Source organism: Malurus melanocephalus, unplaced genomic scaffold, assembly GCF_030028575.1.
Source record: "Malurus melanocephalus ecotype Western Australia unplaced genomic scaffold, MMel_1.1 scaffold_278, whole genome shotgun sequence".
Lineage (NCBI taxonomy): Eukaryota > Metazoa > Chordata > Aves > Passeriformes > Maluridae > Malurus > Malurus melanocephalus.
Window position 1 is genome coordinate 908,121 of NW_026623510.1, and position 22,514 is coordinate 930,634.

The 22,514-nt window shown below is 43.2% G+C and overlaps 1 protein-coding gene across 2 annotated transcripts in view; it reads left to right on the forward strand.

The window, feature by feature from the left end:
* The first annotated feature begins 798 nt into the window (after positions 1 to 798).
* Positions 799 to 22,514, forward strand: part of RANBP10 (RAN binding protein 10) — a 58,372-nt gene continuing 36,656 nt past the window's right edge. The window contains exons 1-3 of one of the 2 annotated variants that reach the window (XM_057376393.1): positions 799 to 1,057; positions 1,952 to 2,063; positions 16,856 to 16,908. In XM_057376393.1, the coding sequence (XP_057232376.1) occupies positions 853 to 1,057; positions 1,952 to 2,063; positions 16,856 to 16,908 (370 nt within the window). In that variant the 5' untranslated portion in view covers positions 799 to 852. The remainder of the gene's footprint in view (positions 1,058 to 1,951; positions 2,064 to 16,855; positions 16,909 to 22,514) is intronic. The other variant, XM_057376392.1, reaches the window with a different exon arrangement.

The following is a 22,514-nucleotide window of genomic DNA, read 5'->3' on the forward strand; positions in this document are numbered from 1 at the left end:
ACATGGAAAAAGAATGGAAACACGGAATTATGTGTGTCATAGGTGGAAGAATGAACTCATCGTATAAGTCAGTTCAAGGATCTTGTTTTTCCTCCTACTGGCCGAGGCTTCACAGCAGGAGTTTAGTTTTTTTTTACTGTGTTCTCAAGACATAAGTAGATTTTTAAAATAATTATATATATACACACAAAGACTGTATATCCATATGGATCCAGCTGAGAACCAAAGGACCCTTTATGAACTGCAGCGGGTGAGCCGGGGTTGCCTCATGCATGCCCTCGCAGCTCAGAGCCGCTGGTTATTCCCGCTGCTGGGAATTGCCGTCGCCTCYCGTGGCTGCGCTCGGTTCGTTCCCGGTCCCGGTCCCGCCATGGCGCGCGCGCTCCGTTTACGCGTCTCCACGGCAACGGCCACGCCCGCAGGACCCCCTCGCTCGCCGCCATAGGTGCCCACGCAGCGCCTGACGCCTGGGCTCCGCGCGGCGGCCAAAACCGGCCCGTGAGCGGCGGCGGCCGGCGTGCGCCTGCAAGCGCGGGGCGGCTCTCGAGTCCCGCGCTGCCGCGGAGCACGCTGGGAATGGGAGTCCCGCACCCGACGGCGCTAATGGGAGCGGAGCGGAACGGGGACACGGTTCTCAAGCGTTCAGCGCGCCAAGGGGAGGGACGGGGCTTTAAAAGCGCGGCCTTTCGGGAGTTGTAGTCTTGGCGAGAGCCCGGGGCGAGCGGGCGGGCGTGACGCGGACTGCGCTTCCCGTCGGGCAGCGCGGCCCCATTGTGGGCACGCTCGCAGCCCATTGGCTGCCGGCCGCGGCCGGGCCTCGCTCCCCGCCCGCTGACACAAAGCGGGTCCAAGATGGCGGAGGCGGGCGCGGGGAGCCCGCACGGCGGGGACGCGGCGCCGCCGGGGCCGCCCGAGGAGCAGGAGCTGAGCCGGCGCCTCCGCCGCCTCTACCCCGCCGTCAACCAGGACGAGACGCCGCTGCCGCGCTCCTGGAGCCCCAAGGACAAGTACAACTACATCGGCCTCTCGCAGGGCAACCTGCGCGTCCACTACAAAGGTGCCGGGCTGGGGCGGCGGCGCCGGGTTCGGCCTCGGCCCGGAGTGGGACGGCGTTGGCGTGGCCCTCGGCCCGGCCGCTCCGCGGGGAGCTCCGGGCGCGGGCTGAGCCGGCAGCGGGTCCGGCAGCCCCGGGGCAGGGGCGCCGTGAGCAGAGCGGGGTCGGGCGGCGCCGAGCTCCGGTCGCGGGGCGCCCGCTTGGCCCGGGGCCCCGGCTGGGCTGCTCGGGTCGGGCTGCCTGGGCTCGGGAACGGGGAGCCGGGGAGCCGGGGGCTCTTCCCTGCTGAGTGTGTGGCCTTATATAACGCTGTGCACTGTCGCTCGCCCGGGCCCGGTGTAGCCAGACCGTCTGTTTACTTTGTCATCCTGCTTAAAACCCGGCCGAGGGGTCGCATGGCCCCGACACGCTGCGTAACTGGGGCTTTGGCTTCTCGGGTTTACACGAAATAGCTGCTCACGGACTTGTAGTGTGATGTTTTCCCTTCTCGCTATTGGAGCTGTTCTCCCTACCCACCCAGCGSAGAGCTGATTATTCCTTTTCCTGCCTGGCTAGTAAACACTGATGTCATTCCCCTCTTGTGTAATCATTTTTGTCTTCTGTTTGTGTACATTGGTCTTCAAAATATGTCTGTGGGGAGGGGGAGAGGTGGTACTGAGAATCTTTCTCAGAAACTTCAYGGTGAATACAAAGAGAAAACCAAAATGCTTGTGCTGTAGGGATTGTTCCTGGTGGCAGTGCAGGGTTGTATWTGCTGATTCTCTGGAAAGTGTTCTTTAAATGGCTGGCTGGCTCCGTGTAGAAACAGATCCCTGCTGGCTTCAGATAGTGAGGTGTTAGATCAGAATGTGTGAGAGGCCAGATCCCCTCAGTACTTACATTTCTGTTCTTTCTTAGGTCACGGTAAAAATCACAAAGATGCTGCCTCGGTCAGGGCCACTCACCCCATCCCTGCAGCCTGTGGCATTTATTACTTTGAAGTGAAGATCGTCAGTAAAGGTAGAGATGGGTAAGTGCCTCATTCCAGCTCAGTGGCTGGGGGTGTGTGTCTGGCAGCTCTGCTGGACTCTGGCCTCCTTTCCAGAAGGGTTCGAGGTCCCGTGGCTGCTGGGTGCAGCAGGCAGGTACATCATGGGCAGGTTTTGTCCTTCTGATGAATAGATGCAAATGAGGTGGAATGCCCTAGAAGCAGAGGCACTGGCTCAGATGTGTCCTGAGCTCTTTGAGATGGGCRCTCCTAAAAAATTCAGTAAACTGTGTGTCTTCAGTGTAATTTGAATTAAAATAGGGTTTTAATAGGTCTYGCTGGCAAGGTCTGGTATTCTGATTTCTGGAATTGTGGTGCCTCAGAAGTGAAGTGAAGCAGAAGGGAGGAGCCTTGAGCTTAATTTTGGGCTGCTACAGTGGTGTTGGYATGGTCAAGAGTGGTCATAGGAGTACTGGAACAGGGGGAAAGCAATAAAGRGGCATTTCTGACAAGATCTGGTTTTCTCTTGCTAGTGTGGATGTAATCTATACTCATTATGAAGGTGTCGGCCTGCTGTGTGTGGATGTCCCTGGCATTGTTCATTGCTAAAGGATGAATATGGCAGGATATYATCTGGAAGGGAAAGCCACAGAGGAGGAGGGATTGGACATTATTAATTAATCCAATTCTTCAAGTATGACATTTGAACTCTGACCAGTTTAAGGGTTGTGGGGAAGGACAGCAAATGTTCCTACTAAAAAACAAATGAAMGTGACAACTTGTTACAGTTGAATTCTTTTGCTGTCATTGTTGAACTGAGAAGTGGCCTACTTGTGAAGGGACTTGCGAAGGATCTCGGGTTGTGCTGCATTTAGGCCCTTGATAATTACTAGGTTATCTGCAGAGGTGGATGCTGGGCTGAATTCCATACAAATGCAGGGAAAAGACCATCCTTATTCCTCCATTTCACTGGCCTGGCTATTAACTGCATGTCTGTTTTGAAACACTGCCCTTGATTAGTTTATGTAACTGCTAAAACTGGAATAATTTGCAGTGAGCTTCAAGACAATTTTCCAAAGAAATCACATTACAAAAGGTCACTGAACAGCACTTAATCTTTACTGCAGTCYAGATCAATCTTAAAGGGAGATAATGGAATTTTCTGCTTGTCCCCCAAGATCAGTTTTCTATATTAATGGTATCTGTTGTTTTTATTGTATTCTGTAATTACAGTGACTTTCCAGGAATAATTCCAAACAGACAGAACTGTGTATGTTAACACAGCAACCTGAACAGGGCTGCTGACAGCTCTGATCCAAAGTCAGGCCAGTGGCGAGGCTTTGAGAGCCTCTCTGATGTCTCAGCCATTCCTGTGCCTTGTTTTTCTTTTRCTGGTAGAGAGACAGATCCAACTTTTATCTTGCACAGGGGGATGCTGGGGATTTGTGGTTGTGAATTTCCACTGTAGCTGCTGCCTGGCCGTCACTTGAGAAGGTGCTTTTGTGTAGCTCACCTTTAATAGTTTGAATTCCRTTCCTGCTGGGGGCTCAGTGTGTTGTACTACTGAACTGTGGCAGAGATCTCTTCTGAGGAGGCTCCCCAGTGTTTATTCCACCATGGTGACCACAGTTTAAAGGACTGAAAATCCAGACATCTAAAGAAGGGATTGAGGGAATGAAGTTTTCCAGCAGTGTGGTGGCAAAGCGTGTCCCTAGGAAGAACATTGGAAGCCCTTTAGCAGGGGAGAGGGAGAGGAATCCTTCTGAGCTTGTTTACAGAATGGGTATTTCAGGTGTAAAGCCTCTGCCCTACAGCTGTTTTTTTGACTTCTGTATGGTAGGGATGTCAAGATGTGAAGTTATTCCCTGTGTATCTCTTTATGGAGTTTGTAATGACATTTCACATTTAGGTTTAAAATGTGAGTGATTTGGTTTCTAAACAAGACTTACTCAAGMAAGGCTTTGGTGAAATGAACTTCAGGAAGTGTTGAGGAGTCTGATTTTGCTGAAAGACATTGTCTTCTGTGCTCACAATTGTTAGTTTAGGGCTCTGCACTCTGATTAGATGCTGACAATTGCAAATAAACAAGAGAAACTAAGGTTTTTCAGAAAAGAAATGGGATAGAAGCTCACAGTGGCTGTTAACGGAGAAGTAAGAATCCCAAAGCTCACACGATGCCTTTTTGCAGCCTGCCAAGAGATGGTGCCTGTGTGTGACATGCTCTGATAAGAGGGCCCTTGAATTGGCATCAGGCAGTGCTGTTTTGGATTGGTGATATCACTGTGGTAGTGAAACCTGAGCTACAGAGATGACTCAATGTCATGACCACCTTTTTAACTTCTCCCCTGTTTTKCAYTGGATTAAGGGGATTTAAAGCCAGTATGCTCTGGTTCTCTCCTCTTTTTTCTYCCACCACATCATACCCTAGCAGTCAAAATGCATGTCCTTGCCTCTCCCCATTTTCCAGGCTGAGAAYTCCTGTGCTCCCTTTGCAAACCTCAGAGGCAGCACAGGGATGGGGGAGGGAKGGACTGCAGCAGCACAGACACACCTTGCTTTGGGCTGCCACAGCTGGCAGAGAAACTTCCTCTTTTGCACTGTCTTGTYTCTCCTGTGTCTTAATGCACCTGCCCCAGAAAGGTGATTTTGTTAAAGAAGCAAACAAAATGATTTATGAAAACTCTGCCTTTTCCATTGCTGGACTTTCCTGCCTCAACATCGGTAAAATCATTTACTGGCGGATATTTCAAAGCAAGTACAGCATCTAAAAAGTCCATTTGGTGTATGTAAGAAATGTTTGAGATTGGTCAGCTTTTCTCAGCTTTGGATCTTCCACTGCTCATGAAATAAAATCACAGTCCTTTGAGAGAAAGAAGTATGATTCAAACTTACTTTTAGTTGAATGGTGGCCATTTCCTATCCTGGTGGTTTTAGTCTTTATTGATAAGAGGTCCTGTTTATTTACTTGGTTTGTTTTTTTGTGCAGTTTTGTTTTGGCTTTTTTTTTTTTTTTTTTGAAGAGGGAGGCTGTCAGGATACCATTGAAAAATTGCCTTGAAAAGGTTTCTATGTAACATGTTACAAATCAGGCCTGTCAGTAGATTGACCTGTTGGTACTTCTTCAGGAGTTGATGGTTCTTATCCTCCAAGAGCAGAGGAGACCTTAATTTGCAGTCTGTAGTTCCCAGCTCTCTTCTCACCTCCTTGTCTGTGCTGAGCACACAGGGAGTGGTCCCACAGCCCTTTAGGATGGTACATGGTCAGGCTGTGGGATCCTGCCCTTGCATTTGCCATATGTTTCTACTGCTTCCTTCATGCTGACAGACTGCTACCCCATCCTATAGTGATCTGGTTCAGGGAGATAACTAGTGGAAAGCTGGCCAGAAAATAATTAATGATGATTTAATCTATTGACGTCACTGTCAGAAATTGCACTTTTTTTTATCCCTCTTTAAATTGAGGACTACTCTTCAGGGTTCCCTTCCCTGACATTAATGGCAGTTGAGTCAATAAAGGGATGGGCTGAGCTGGGACACAGAAGGGTAAGATTGCAGCAATCCTTAGTTGCATTCGAAGTGTAGTTGAATAGTTTTGTTTTAAGACTTGCTCGTAGTTAATTCCTGAGCTATTGTGTGCTTGTCTCCTGAGTGTTGTSGACTGGAACAAAAGGACAAGAAGCAATGGGTCACAAGTTGTGGCAAGGGAAATGCCAGCTGGACAGAAGAAAGAATTTTCCTTTGTGGAAATGGTTGTGCACCAGAACAGGATGCCTGGAGAGGCACTGGCATCTCCCACCTCAAATTTGCCTGGGGGAAAGAAGATAGAAGTTTCAGAGTTACTTATGCTTTGGGCAGAAGGATGAAGAAAGAATGTCCCAAGGTCCCTTCCYGTCCAAACCTCTCCATGAATCTGTGGGTGGCTTGCTTCCAGCATTCCTCAGATGAGCAGATTGGCAGAGATGCCTGTGACTCTTCTGTTCCTGAACTGCCACAAATAACTCAGGCTTTTATCAYGGTGCTGTTCGTAACAGTTCAACCTTAGCTGTATTTGAAGCAGTGAACTCTTGTCCTCTCTGCTCCAATATGTGGTTCTGTTTGGTGGTGATTTGTCAGCACACCTCACAGCCTCTGTTTCCCCATTAGATGATCTCTGCTTGGTAAACAGGAACAGGGAGAGACTCACCAGGGTAGGGCAGCCAACCCACAACTTTGAGGCTGCTGTGACTCAGAAGGACAAGTCATCCTTGTTGTCCTCTTTATGCTGGGGCAAGGTGAGCTGTCTGTGGGTGACAGTGTGTGTACCTGGYCACCAGTTTGGTTTCTTGACTGGTTTTACATGCCTGAGCCACGTGCTGGGTTGTGATGGAATGTAACTGGGGAGGACATTCCAGAGGCCAGCCCTGATGGTGCAAGSGTTCTGAATTTTGGCAAAAGTCACCTGTCCTGCAGCTTCCTCTCCATTTCTGCATTGCTCCTGGAACAGGGAGCCCAGCAGCCTGTGGATTGCCTTTGCAGTGGCGGTTTGCTGTTGCCAGCTGTCTTTTCTGGAAATGGTTTGGTCTTGGACAGCTGCCTACTTACAGATATTTGAGTGTGCTGGCATCTTGACCTCTCTGGTGGGGACAGAGCCACTGCCCTCTACAGCAGGGCAGTCTGGTGGTTTCACAAGGACTTTGAGCCGTCCCAGGAAGCATCCCAGTGCATCTTTTCTTTTTGCCATGATGTATTTTTGTGAGCCAGCACTAGTGAGTGCTACTCACTGTGTAGTGAGCTCGATTGTGTTCACAGTATTTTTGCTGGATCAGTATTTGTTCAATGATTCCTGCGTTAGGAGGTGACCCAGAAGGGCTGGASAAGGATGTTAGGAAGACATCAGCCAGAGGGAATGTTGGTATCCTTCTTCCAACACCATTCCACAGTTGCTTTGAGCTGTGCAGCCTGTTGTCCACAGATGTTGGTCAGCACTAGCTTAGGTTGAGGGCAGCTTTCTGGAAGAGGGAGAAAAGAGTTCTTTGAGGAGAGTGGCTAAAGAGCTAATTGAGCTTAGTCCATACCATAGTTTATTTTAAACTTTCCTTTAGCTTTCATACACAAGTGCACCATAAGCCAGACTTAAAAATAGCTTTGTTTCTCTCTGACTGAAAAAGAAAAATAAAGGTCAGATGTGTTGGTTGGTTGCAGTCTGTACATTAGTAACAAATCATCTGCCCCTTTTCCTTGCTTATGTTTCTCCTTGCCAACTTTCCATTTCTCCTCAGCATATGGTGAGTGTGATGGCTCTGTGAAAAGCCTTTTGCTCGTGTGCTCTAATGGGTTCCAGATGCTGACAGAGGCCTGTCCGTGGAGTGCTCTGACAGCATTGGCTGCTTRTGCTCAGACACCTTGGGAGTGCCCTGCCTGTCTGATGTGGCTGTAGGGAAGGCTGAGGGATATTCTATGGGAACTGAGGCTTTCTCGTGTGATCCCTGATTTGTCACTGATAAGCCTGTAAATAATTGATTTCCTCTGCCCTTTTTATTTTTTTCCATCCTGGTTTCCAAGAATCCAAAACCAGCACAGAGAGGGGGTTGTTTTTTCTGTTTGCAGGTAGATCTGCCTGTTTGGATTTATTTGAACAACCCAACACATAAATAAATCCCCCTCAAGTAGATTGCCTAAACAGTTTCTGCCTTGTTCCCATTTGCAGATTGCCCAAGCAAGTCCTTCTTGCTCAGCTGCCAGCTGCACCTTGGTGCTGTCTGGTTTAGAGACTCATTTTCTGCAGAGGTTTCACGTCAGTTGATGACACCTCATACAAGTTGTTATTTTTTTGTCATTGTTCTGCTAAACTCTTGAAAGGGAGTAATACTGAGAGTAGCTTTTCAGTGAAAGGAATCATGAGGTTGGAGTACATGATTTGCAGTTGAGAACTTCTTTAATTCTTTTCTTTATCAATGAAGTGGAAATTTAAACTGAATGTTTTATTGCAGTATCATGGGCCATCCATTGTAATAGTTGAATATCAGTTTATCATTTAAAATAATTTATGAAATAAGGCTATGAAATGGAGACAGTGATGATGATAGGTGACTTTTTCACTTACTGTGTGTGCATTTAGATGTGCCTGAAGTCTGAGATTTCCTATATTTTAGACTGGGATAATTATTTTTGTTTTTGTTAGGTTTCTTTTGTTCAGTTGCTTGTGAAATTTTGTACGCTAAAGAAGAAAAATTTCAGGAAGGGGTTATTTTTATTTCATTATTTTTTGTCCCCCCTTCCTCTGCTGTTTCTGAGTATGTGTGTTGCAGTTAAATCAAATCATGGAATAGTGGGAACTAATTACTTACATATTCCAAGCTTGTAGATCTAAGGAATTCTGTTTAGTAATTAAATTGTGTAAGTTGGATAAACTTTTTCCTTCACTTGAGAGGCCTTGAAATGATGAACTGCTAAAGAATTTGTCATCCACTGTGAAACTTTGACTCTTTTTCTTCAACTCTCCACTGAAGCTGAATTATGTTAATTGTGTTATATAGATTCKGTGACCAGATTAATTTTTTWAATTGCTTTTCTAGCAATGGGATTTACATTGTACCTGTGGCATAAGACTGGATCTCTGTTTCCACATCACAATCTGCCTGCTTGTTTACAAATTCTTTGTATTGATGCTCTGGTCCACATGAAGCCTTTGTCCCTTGTTGTGGAGATGTCAGTGTGTAAAGATCTGTGAGTTCAGTGTGTGGTGCTTTCCCAGTGCTCACCCCAGCTCTGACTCTGCCACTGTTTAAAGAGAAAGTGTTCTTATTTTATCAGTACATCTCTCAAAACTTTTGCTGTTGCTTTTTCTGCAATATGTTTTCCACATTGTGTAAACACTCCCAGATYTTAGGAAATATTGCATCTACTTCTTTCTGTCACTTCATTAATTAGCGTTATTGTAATTCATTATGAGCAGGCAGATCCCCCTTTCATGAGAATTTTTACCATCCAAGCCTAAAACAGAGCAAATTAGCCTATAAGGATGTGAAAATACCCYTTAAAAGACAGCTAGCTGGTGGTGGAGTGTTTTCTTCTGATTTGGGTATTGTATTTCAGCTGTTCCCACTGTTTTTAAAATGGGAAAAATAGGTGCTTGAGCTGCATTTTAAAGCTGACTGTCTGWTATGATGGACTGAAATGCAAGATTARTCAMCAGAATRAAACAGTCTTTAAATGACTTGCCCTCTTTTGGATGCCTTTCTGTTAGGTATTTGTGGTAACTCTAGCATCTTTCTTCACTGTTTTCTAGGCTTTGTTCGTGGCAGAAAAAATGTTCTGTTATTTAGACTGGCAATCAAACAATCTTAAGTCCATTCAGTCATGGAAACCTGTTTAACTTCCCTAATATATTTTCAGTGACTATGAGCAGTRCATTTGGAAGTGAGGTTTGCTAATCAGCAGGACAACCTGAACAAAAATCCTACTTATTCARCTGGGTGTAACCAGAATAAATAATCAGAGAATGAGTATCAGTAATGCTTTGTGCTGTTCCCAGACTTTAGGCACCATTTGCCACTGAGATGGTTTGTRTGTGAACTTTGTTGGATATCAGCTGACTTGGAGAAGGAGTCAGCTGCCAAGAGTGAAAAAAGCAATAAATTGGTGGGACACCTTTGTTTGCATTTGACCACGGGGTTTGGAGTTCTCTTGGATATGGTGGTGCTTGGGGTAGCAGATGGAGAAGCTGGTTATTCTGGACAGATTTTAGTGGTGATTTTAGCCTGGTGGTACTCATATTGTGCCTGTTCTTTCTTAAATGGTGCTCAAGTCAAGTCTTCATCTCTGTATTTTCCATCTTTCAGTATTCCTGCAAACATTATTAATCTACATCATCAGTCCTGTCCTTTCCTGAAGGTAGCACAGACAAGGCATRGATTTGGCCCTTCTTACAGCTGGCAGATACCACTTGAATGTGATTCTAAAATTGGAAGGGAGCTGAGAATATGATACCTTGGTCTATCAAAAATAGCTTTTCATTCTTCCTCTGTCATTTTGTCACCAATTACTCATAAACACCCTGAGAAGATGTGTTACGCTACCAGATTGCTGCCTCTCAGTTTTGTCCTGCTCACTCACCTTTTCTTCCACAGTCTTCAGCTTTTAAGGCTTCTCTGCCTTTCTAAGGGCTGATGTACAGTGGACTCCTCTGTGCCTCAGGATACTTGTAGTTGTTTCTAATGAGCCCTTAAAAATTTTATTTTCTTSCCTTTATCTACTTCTTTTCAGCTTTGCATTATTTGTCTTTACTGACCTCTGCTTGGGGAATTGGGATTCTTCCTGGAGCCCATCAATGCTATTTCTGAAGCACCATCACAGAACAGCACAATTTGCACAAATAAAACCAGAACCACTTCCACTCTAGAGATTATATTCCATTATGAAGTAGTTCCAAAACATTTGTTGTTAGACTGAGGAATTGAGACAGTTGGAATGCAGTATTTTACATCACATAGGTAATTTTTAAAAACAGATGTAACTTGTTTTTCACTGCCTTAAAACAATGTTCCCTTTCCCCCACCAGAACTGCGACTACGTGGTTTCAAGTGGTGAATTGATAAGGGTTATCATTTCTAGCCACTCTTTAAACCTGGCATGAAGTCAAGACCCACCTCAGACAAGAATGATAGTTCAGAGCTTTGAAGGAGAGACTGAAAGTCTCTGAAATGCCCCCAGTGTGGTGTATTATTCACCTCTAACTTAATAATTTAACTTGTTTATTTTAGATTTAACTGTACATGTTGAACAAGTGGGGTTGGTGATAGCTGGGAGGACAGGATTCCTACCACGTAGGTGTGGTTATTAGAAAAAACTGCAGGATACAGGAAACCTTTGAAACACAAACCTGTGGAAGAGTGGAACATCCATTGTTTAACTCGTGGCTCAGCTGGATTGCTTGGTTTTGCTGGGCCACGTAATAAAATGCCAATCCCAGGAATTTCTGTGTTGTGTTAGTGTTGGTTCACAACTGATCAGACTGCTTCACTGAAAGTCACRGCCTACAAAACAAATTATTTAACCTCTCTGGTCTCAACACTTCAAGTTTGGACCTTGGTGCCTGTTGGCAGTCTCTTTCCAGCCTCCTGTACTGTGCCAGGATGGGATGGGCTCAGGAAAGAAGAGCTGTGGGCTCATGGCTGTTACCCAACCAATGCTAAACCAGTGCATTTTTCTCCCCTTTGTTTCCCCAGCTTTCAGATGGGTTGAAAGAAAAGTGGCAGGGACTGTTTCACCATCCTGACTTGGTACCTCTGAACAGCTTAAACAGTAAATACAGGGGAAAACCATACTGTCTTTCTTTTCCTGGCAAAGCMTTAATAAATCTGCCATGCTAATTGTCAGCTAGTGTTTGAGATGAGTRCTCAGTCCAAGTTAATTGGAGAAAGTCTTGCAGCTTTTCGGGTAAAGAAATACCTCCTTTTGTTAAAAGTATACTGCCCTGGTCCAGCAATGACTGAGGACTAATATCTTTCTCCCTCCTTCTGCCCTGCCTTTATTTTGCACCTAGCAATGCYTCCCAAGTGCAGGGTGCTTTCCAGGGAGATGTTCTTTGCTCCTGGGATTCTTGAAACTGAAGAATACAGTGCAGCTATACATGAGTTCTGATGCTGCGTTTTTCTCTGTTCTGCTCAATGAGTTCTTCATTCCTGCACTGGAAAAGCCAAATAGATGCACATCCTGGAATTTCAGCATTAGCTACGTACTGTCAAAGGGCAGGTCTGTTCTGACATTTTTCTGCTGGGCTCACAAGGATTTTTGTGGGTTGCTCAYACAAAGTAGCTTTAGACTTGGTGAAAAACTTTTCTTACATTGACTTTTTGGCAGGTTCTCTGGGTATCATGTTTGTTCTGGAGAAACATCTTTTKACTCAAAGAATTGCTTCTCATATGGGTGGATTCCCCTTCTGGGACAAACTAAACACAGCCATCAGTGTCTCCTCTACTTCTGTGACTCTGTAATGCTTAGAACAGCCTCATTAAGGGATCTCTTTGTTTCAGTTTAGGTCAATCAAATGTTGTCACTCCTATGAAATAACTTTTCTCCCCAGTGACAATATATAATTCTTCCCGAGTCAGTGCATTTGAGATATTTTTTTATCTTTAAGAGTTAAGTTTTTATTTATAAGTATAGTCATCATTTTGGCATTCCACCTCTTTTCCAAGGAAGACTCTTTTATTGGGCGAAACAAAAAAAACCCCGTATTTGTAAAAAATTGAGAGATTGAAAATGCAGCTTTGAAAACATCTGCACTGCCTAGTCCACCACACAGATTGTCTTAAGAGCATGAAGTGAACACTGTCCTGTTTAGATGYCACTGTCCTGGGGTAACTACATGTTGGTGTTTACTGCTGAAGTACTTGGGAACTRGGGAAGGRACYCAAAAACCTTTGTCTCTTTGAGCTTAATCTTAGCACAGTCACAGTGCTATAAGATCTAAGGGAAAAATCCTGGCAATCCTGCTAGTCCTGTGTGGAGCCAACATCTTCTGGCATGAGAGCTGTTACCAAGGTCCTTCATTCTTCTGCTGTGGCCAAGGAGAGCCAGGGTGGGGATAAAACAGAGCTGATGTTGGGGCTGGTGGTTAAGTGTGGCTGATTCAGKCACACTTTCTAAAGCAACCAGTACTGACTGGGCAGGGCTGAGGTGAAGTAGGAGTTTGGAAGAATTTGGTGCTATGGTAACTGCCAAGGCTGCTGGTGAGTGGAAACAAGACTGTTCTGACTGAATCACCAGCATGTGTCTGMGTTTATTTTTGTCAGGCTGCTCTATTTGGAACTGGTCTACTGATGCAGTGTTTTTAAAGCTTCACATTAGGTGTGGGGGGCAGTTCYAAGTATTCAGTGTTYACTGCTGAGAAGRTGGTTTTGGAGGTYACTKTTGCTTAGCTTTCCATCTTACCTATGATGGACAWTSGATATAAGTGTATTATTACACCCTAAATAATTATTTTCTTGTTTGAGACTGGGTGCTTGCATTCCTGTGCATCCTTTTTTTAAAAGGCTCTTTGAATCTCACAAAAGGGGATTCCAGTTAAGGGACACCCYGTAGGTAGTGTGTCCACACCATTGTGGTCCAACACCAGGGGTCATACAGGCAGGCAGTCCATAGAGATCTATGTTGAACAATACTGAATATTATTATCGATTCATAAAAAAAAAAATGGCAGTAGTTTGCTCTTGATGATGCCCACAAGTACTGTTTAACTAGTATTGAATTTGTTGCATACACAAAACTGGTTTGGAGCATTTGGAATCGAGGAAGTGAGAAGCTATTCTGCMCAAAAAAGTTCAGAAAGCATCTGGTGCCTTTGGGGGTGGTGGAGTTGAAGATTAATTTTTTTTCTTCCCAATTTTCAAGAGAATAGAGTGATTTTTTTTTTGTCTGAGGCTTAATAGATCTTACAGCTAGTTTCATCCATTACTTCTTGGTACATAAATTGGTAGATGGAAAAAGCAAAGTAGCACTTTCTAAAACAAAACRCAGCAGTCAAGTCTGTGACAATTTGAAGTTTTGGATATAAGCTGTGGGCTGCGGAGTTGAAACTCAGCATGATGAGGGAGTCTGTTTTTATTTTAGGTTGTCTGCAAATTCTGTATACAGTTCTACAGCCATTATGGTCTTATTTTTGAAGTTTGTCTTKAGCTTTAAATGGGAGCAAAAGTTGAAAAGCAAAAAATTGTGAACCAGGAAGGCTTGTGGTCATGTTCCTTTTTTTTTAGCGACATTTCCATGGTGTTGTGTATCTAGATTAAAGTGTAATCTTAAATTTAGAATTTGTGGAGTTGTAGTGCTTACTTTCTATAAAAATATAAGCTTCCAGTCTTAATTTAAACCTATGTTGTCTGAAAAKGGAAAGATACTATTGTATGAGTTTTGTCCTTGGTTATGTCCATCGGATTTGCTGCTTACACAGCAGAGGGGGGATGAATCTGCATAGAAAATAATAAARTTAAGCAGGATAAGCTGAAGAGGGTGATGACCTATTTTATCTGCGTTCAACAATTAGGTTATTTCCTCTGATTTCTAATGTTTTCCTTGGTGTTACCACCCTTATGATGCAATACAGTGCAATGACCCAGCAGGGGATGGGGACAAAGGGCACCCATGGAAGTGCTGCAGCTGGGATTGTGGTGAAGCTGTGCCAAGGCTGTGTGCAGAGGTGTCCTCTGTTCAGTTCCAGGWCTGTTAATGTCAACAGCAGCAGATGGAGAGGCAGAGGAGCAGACAAGCACCCTCAGGCATTAAGGAGGGATGGAGCTGCCCCGTGGCCCTGTGCCAGCAGAGCTGTGCTGTGTGATACTGAAAGGRAGGAATCTGACACCACCACATGACAAAGTGGCCACAGTTCTACGGTGTTTTACCTTCAGCTGAGCCAAATTGATCAGGACACAAGAAACATTCTGTGCCAAGAGGCACGTCCTGCTCTTTGAACAAAATTTGTCACAGCCAACAAACGGAGGAGTCTGGAGCTTGGTGATGTGACCTGGTGAAGTTGGTGGGGATGGTTCTGCTGGAGAAGGAGAATGGTCTGCTCCTGGATGAGTTTTTGCTAAGGGTTTCAGACCTGTCAGTGTCAGGAGGAGTTCTTTGGTGTTACTGCTTCAGGCTTAGATGGTGCCTTCACACTGAGTTGAAGCAGTTTTATACTTTGAATCACAGCTCCCTTGAGGCCTGAACAGGAGGCAGAGGTGACACTTGCTACTGCCCTTATGGACCAGAGTGCAGTTGTGGCTGTGGGCTGGGATCCTGGCTGATTGCACACMTAGGTGGAAAAAAGCACATGGCAAAACCCACCATGGAGTAAGGAAATCTGTGTAGCAGCAGAAGATTCCAGACTCAGTAGGAATATGGCAAATGAACAAGAACTCTCTTACCTGCCAGTGCACTAAGAAGGTGGCAGGGAAGAGCTGGAGGACTCCCTGCAGATATAGGGGAAAGTCTTCCATATTGTACCTGGGAGATTGTAAACATATTCCCAAAATGCTGTTTATTACTGATGCATCTATGTCAGATGACACTGTGAGGCTGAATTTTTAGATGCCATAAATGCCTGTWTTGGAGAGGCTCTTGTGAGTCAGGGAACTCATGAGGATGTAACTTCTGACTCGTGCTCTGAGCAGTGCAGGAAATGTTTATAGGAAAGGTGTGTTTAGAAGTTGCTCTGCTGCATTGACCATAATCACTCATGTTTGGTGTTGTTTGAAGAGTGCTGTAAAAGGCCCTCAGACCCTGCCACTTCTGTGTTCATCCAAAAACCCCTCCAMCCAGCAACAAAAAAGCCAGATAACAAACCTTATAATTTGAAGAAGCTTGTTTAAGAATAGCTAATAACACACATAAGTTGAAGAGTGTAACTTTGGAGTGAAATTCTGAAATGGTTTTTTCATCCATGGTTAATGTTTCATGGAGCAGATGGCCAAGGAAGCCACAGGAAGAAAACTGAATTAAAGAACATRTATTTTCTGTCATACAGTGAAAGAATAGCAGGACATTGACTGTAGCCTGTTTGGATTCTTATCTTTACATGAACAAGAGCCCAACTGCGACTGTTAATTTCAAAGTTCAGTAACCAAAAAATATGGAATTGTGTTGAAACAAGAKGAGCAGGGCAGCTATGCTTTCAGGGGATATTAAGAGAATTACAGACCATGCAAATTCATAAAGACACAAAATAGGAATGTACAGAAGTAGGAAGTGAGGAAGAGGAGGCTTTGTGAAGGCTGGCTTTGCCTTACTGTCCTGCTGGATAGKTGCAAAATGGTTCTCATGAAGGCAGAATAAACAATTCACACTTAATGCAAAAAATGGTCTTTGAGCTGCCTCTTAGAATGTAGGGTCAAGTTGTGTCCCAATTGCATAGAAAAATGAGTTCAGTTCTCATCTGCAGTCAAAAAATAAACGGAATAATAGAGATCAAGAGGGGGAGGAATAGAAGCCAAAACAGAACACTGTTACACTGTTATCTGTAATAATCACCATGGGCTTGTGTTGTGTGATGCTGGTGGTTCTGATTATTCCCTGCTTCTCCAAGAAGTTACAGAACTGGAAGTGTAGCAGGAGCATTGAGGTAGTGATGAGCTTCCATAAGAACAGCTGAGTAAGACTATGATTACCCAACCTTAGAAGAGACCTTTGTGGGGTGGGGTATGAATCAGAACCTTAAAATCCTTAGCAAAGTTGCCTGGGAAATGCTTTTTCTCTCTCTTCTAATTTAAAAAATGCAAGAAATTGCTGGGCAGGAATTGAATGGGAGAACTATAGGATGATGTCTTTTCAAAGAGCTTCCAAAGGCTCAGAAAGTGAGATTGTGTAAAATACATGCTGAACAATGGAAGAGTGTTCTTGGGAAGTATAACTGTTAGCTGTGTCCTGTGCATCCACTATCAGCTATTTTTGGAGCCAGTACATTAGTCCAGACAGATGTCTGTTCTCATATACTGTACCTGCACTTAGGTGTTTTTTTACTGTCTTGTTAATCACCTATATAAATAATTTTTTTCTGATATATGGGTAAAAATATTTCGCAAATACCGAACTGGAAATTAAATTGCTGATTGTTTTCCAATCCTTTCCTTACCAATTAGGAGCTTAAGAGTAGCTGTAGGTATACATTGGAAAACTGTCAGTTTCTAAAGAAGACTGACATTTTACCTTGGATTCAAAAAAAGACATGAGTAATGGAAAATCTTTAGTTATTTTGTCACTCTTAAATAATTTGTGTGTGGGTTGGATTTATTTTAGTGCTATATTTCTGCTGCAGGGAGTCTTTTGCCTTGACCATTCTTTGATTGACTGATATTTTGTTTGGTTTTTTTGAAGGTACATGGGAATAGGACTTTCTGCTCAAGGAGTCAACATGAACAGGCTTCCTGGTAAGTCACTATTAAGGTTTGTTTTGAATAAACATTTTTCTTTATGTATATGAATTAGTGCATATGTGTTTCTATTAATAAAATTGCATTACTGTAATTGTCTTATATCTGGAAGTTACAAATTATTGAGTGTTATCTTAAATTTAATTATTGGTGTTAATGCAGCCGTGATGATTTTAGCAGATAATAGMAATTAATATTGAACTAATGAGTAATGGGCAAGATGATGAGSTTTCAGACAGGCAAACTSTTCTTTGCGTCTGAGAAKTAAAGAGGAAAGTCATTTTGCATTTAATCTGTATATTCCACTTGATGAATTTACATGAAAGAATCTGRAAATGACAGGATAATTGGCCTGTTGTGTTGTCTCTCTTCTTTCCCTCTTCCCACTGRGAAACTACAAAAATATGATAGAGTGGTATTTCCAGTGAATATTGTTGCTTCTTTTGTTTGAAATGTGTGTTTTTAGGTTTGCCTTTAAGTTGGTTAAGTGGCTTCTTTTTAGAAATAAATAATTGGTAGCACTTCTTCAACAATATCCAATTTATTGAGTAAAATAACAATTTCTAGATATGTCTTGACATAATGACTTCTGTGMCAGAAATTCTTTCAACTGGGYTTGAAATTTGAAGTTTGTATTTGGTAGAAAGTAAATGTTCTTCAAATGCCAAAATGAATGACTGCTGGTTCCTGGTGGTAGGGGCTTTTTTTTGGCCTGGGGCATTTCTTCTGATGAAATTGTTTTAAAGATGAAATCCATGTTGAACCSTTATTATGGATCTTGGTATCTCCAAAGGAGAATGTTTTGTGAATGTCCTACAAAAGGATCTGACAACTGTSTTGTGGTGAATGGTTTCAGCAACACCTGTGCTTTAAAGAATTTGCATCTTACTRCAAACTGTATTTGTTAGTAATTGTTATTACATCTGCACCAGTCAGTCCTACTCTCTCTGCACCTTCTCTCCCCCCAGTCTCCTGATCCAAATGTGTTGTGTGCCATGTACAAGGCAAAGTATGAATCTAGTCCCATCATCTCTTCCCAGGGTTGAAGTACTTGGAAAAGGGGGTGTTTGGCTGTTAGGGAGCCTGTTCTGTTCAAGAAATGATTCTCTGTCATGTGGGATGGAAAGATGGGGAGGAATGTCTTCTAGACTTGGCCTGCAGACAGTTGGTTGGGTTATGGTTAATTTAGGATTATCCTGGGGCTATAAMACAGGTACACACACAGCATRGKTCAATGCTAACCTGAGATGGTGTGTACTAAATGTCTTAGATGTGCTGGCYTGAAATTGAACAGCCAATGTAACTTCTTTTGTTTTTCTCTTGGTGACTAAAAATTTCCCAAATCACTTCTGATAAATGTCTTTARAACCCAGGAAGTTCATGGCCAGCATTTTGTGGTTAGTTTGAGTCAAAGTGCCTGTATATCTCTATTATTTCTAGAGTGCATGTGATGAACATGGAATTCATTTCTCTCAGTGAAATAAAGCATAAAGTGAACTTGAGACTTGAGATAGTGCTTGTTTAGCAATGAATTGTACAAATTTGATCCTATGAACCTGTTGTTTGTTTGATCACATGMAGATTATGCTGCCAAGAGTCATTCTGTGGTCATAGTTATGTYGCTCTCCCATCATCTGTGTAAGATTAAATGCATGGCTCTGTATTACAGCTCTATAATTATCTTCTTGGCTTTTGGAGAATGATTCTGATTTTTTTTTTAGTATATTGTTTAAGTAACTGAAGTGAGAAACATATTTCCAGGCTTAACTGTTATCAGGTCCTTCACAGCACAGAGTAAGTGAGAGCTCACAAAGAAGTGACAGACTTTGGAGTCTTGACTTGGCTTCGCGTCAAAGTGTAATTTTAACTTTTTGTGACCTGAAACCCTGCCAGGGTTTCTCCTTAGACCATTTCTAAGTCACTTCTGCTTTAACAGATCGATTTTCACTTGGTGTGCTACCAGGGCAATGTGTAACCATTACATGTGATGRTTGGGAGCCCAAAGCTTGATTTGGGAGCCAAAGTTGGTCCTTTCTTGTTCCCAGTTTCACTGGGGATCCTTGGCACCCTGGCAGTCCCAATTCAAAGGACAATCTTGCTGCTGGGTTCTGTCTCAGACTCCTTTTCCCCCCACAAGGAAACACTTTGGCCATATCCAGTTCCAAGTCAKGGCATTTGTGCTTAATGCCAAATTTATTTTGGCTTCAGCCCAGCTGGGTGCTGGTGGGGGTTGTGCTGAGCTTTCTCTGAAGGTTATAAGTGTGATTGGAGCAGCATGAGCTGAGTTCCCTTAACTATCCCTCTCTTCATTGGGAATAGAGACTGCTTTTCATTGGAGAGTTCCCCATCCATGTTCAACTCAGGGTTTCTTTGTGCTGTGCTTTGAAATTCAGTCAGCAGATCTGAAATGATTGTGGGATTATTATTAATTACCAACTTTTGTGATCGTGACATATCTTGATTTTTTTTAAACATTAAGAGYATTTACTTAATAAGTATTCTGCTTTCAACTAGTGGCTTTTATTGAAATGTCTGCTCACTCCCTTCCCCAGATACAACTTTTTTTCACGTGTGCTCAGCATTTTGGTATTTGAGGATGAAATTACATGTTGCAGCAGAACTCAGTGTCATCAAAGGAGAGAAACCTGACCCTTCCCTCCTCCCCACCCCATCTGCACAGTTCCTTTTCTTTCCTGGTGCAAGCTTTTGGCTCTGGCAGTTGCACCTCCTTGGCCAGGCCAGCTTTCAGGCCAGGCAGAAACCTGGGTGCTTCTCTGCTGTGTTGGGGTTGTGGTGGGCTGGTTCCTTCAGGACTCGTGAAGCAGTGTTCTGACTTGTGCATCCTGCATGTACAAGCCTCAAAGTCCTTTTAATTTTTTTTTATTGTTATTACTTAGCCACAGTCTAGTAAGTTTTTATGAACCCAGCTGAAAATGCATTGGTGGTTTGCTGAAGGTTTCTCCAAACCTTCATAAAATGGAGAAGTGTCCTATCTTTAACATGGATGAGRTGTGCATGCTGGAAATGATTCTCCCCTGCATGTGCTGTTCTGTATTGGTTCAAGTCCCTCATACTGTTGAAATTAATATTTTATTTTTTTGAACTGTTTGAGGGTAATCCAGCAGGAATATAGAGCCAGGCAGAGAAGGGAGGAAGGATGAATCTCTGAGGGAGCAGCAAGGTCTTAATTCAGCCTAAAATGTTGTGAAACCACACCCTTAGGCATACCCTGCTTCAGTTTCTTAAACAGCATAGATAGGATCTGACCAATCACTTTTAGAGACTTTAAACACCCTCTGGTTAATAAATGACTTGCCCTGCTATGCAGCATTGTACATGCTGAAGGGAGTGCCAGCTTTCAGTCACCATTCTTTGGGTTTCAGAAACTTTGGTAATGTTTCCAGCTTGCTTTTCAAGCAAAAAGATACTGCTTGACTTRTTCACTATCTGCCTGCTCCAAACCCTCTGTTAGAAGAACAAACTTTCAAACTCAAGAATGCTTTATCSACTTGAATTAGTGTGCAGCCAGATAAATCAARAGAATTTGGAGCAGAAACATGCTCCCTAGTGGGGTTTGGCTTCTGGGGACTGTAGTGCTGTAAGCCAGGTCAGCAAAAACAGAAACAGTTTGTCCAGGTGTCCTGAGTCTTTGTTMAGCAAAAGGTCCTTGTGAGCAACCCATTTATGTAGACATGAAGATGATATAAAAATGAGCCCTGCGTATCTTAAAATCATAGAATGTCCCAAGTTGGAAGGGACTCACAAGGTTCATCAAGTCCAGCTCCTGGTCCTGCACAAATAAAACTCTTATGGGAAGATATTATTCCTCATCAGAGGCTCTGTATTTAGGTTTTCAAACCTCAGTTCAACAAGGCTCTGGGCAGCCTCATCGAACTCTGAAGTTAATCCTCCTACAAGTGGGAAGTTTGGCTAAAGACTTCCAGATGTTCCTTCTAGCCAGTTTTGGTTTGGTTTAGGTGTGGGATTTTACTTCTTTTTCACGTTTCTTTTGTTTTCTGTGATTGTYAGGGAATCTTTGTGCTTCAAATGTGTTCAAGTTTTCAGTTTATGCTTTGGTTTGTCACTTTCTCTGACTCCACTGGCAAACAAAGAACCTTTGTTAAAGGACTCAGTCCTAGTGGTAAATGWAATAATTATAGAAGATGAGACCTCACCAAATCATCTGATCTGAAGTGAATTCAATTATGCATCAGTCCTGCMTAACAGGTGTGTGTCTAAACCAGTCTTTCATTATTTTTCTGGCAACTTCTTCCAACGCTGTCCTTGTGYTGGAAACTTTTCCTGATGACAAAGCTGAATATCCCATGTAGTCTAAGTCTATTCTTGGATCACGTGGAGGTGGAAAATAATTAATTTCCTTCCTCTTTCTAAGTCCATACATGAAAACCTCAGTCACTGCTTTGTGGTCTTCTCTCCAGATCAAACATCCCTGGCTCTTCACCCTTCCCTGTTTGTCAGGTTTTCTTGATTTACAACAATTCTTGTAGATGTTTTCTGAACATTTAATCACTGGATGTATCACAAGCACCAGTATCTTACTTTTTATAGTAAAAGAAAACATTAAAATTCAGAGCAAGTCCAGGAAGTGGCTCTTAYCCCATCTTGCAAACAAGGGCGAAGAAAAATCGTTGCCAAGCTTTCACAATTCTTAAGGCTTCAGCAGAAACAGGAGGGGAAGAAGCTACGTGGCTACCTGGGAAAAGAAGCCTTTGGCTTCCAGAACAATCAGCAAAACCCTGAAGTGTGGGATTAAATACATGAACAGTATGTGGCAAACAAACAATGGTTCAGTCTGAGGCTTTCAGAGCCTCTTGGCTACATTAGCAGCTTGGACACACTGCTTGGTTTTCTGTCTTTAGAAGTAATTTCTATTAAGTTTATTTATTTATGCAGCTGATGAAGCTCTGTCTTATAATACCTTATGGTGTTTGTCCTGCTGCAAAAMTCTTTCAGAGCTATCCCTAAAAACAGTTGTCCAAAATGGCATGTGGGATTTCCACACGGTGTTGGAGCAAAGCCTTGGACAATGGTGCCCACACTTCTTACCTCTCTCACCAGTATCACTCAGATGTAACATTCAAGAATGGCTGATGGAAGCCTTGTGATTTTTCAGAAGTCTGAGTACACTTGATTTTATCCTTTTACTTGTATGCTTGATGTAATATTTTTATGGCAATTTGGATCTGTTAATGTCACTTCTACTAGACCAGTAATAGCAATCCTGTCTATGTCGTGTCCTGATAGAGTTCTTTATTCAAAAGTTAGTGTATAACTCATCTCTGCTTGCCATTCCGTGTTTAAACCCTTCCCTTGCTAGCCAGGAGGAGATCTGGCTTGTCAGGAATTTTATTTTATTTGTGCTGTAGGTACAATCCAGATTGAATAATACTGAAATCCTCATGTTGGTAAGGAATTAGATAAATCACTTACTTAGTACCTGCATAAAGTATGGTAAATAGTTTTTATGTGTCACATTAGGATTGATATTGGGTTTTTAAATAAATAAATGTATATTCCCCCAAAACTATTTGTAGAAACATCTCCAGTGTTAGTTACRCATGCAGTGAGTCCTTCAGCTGGCT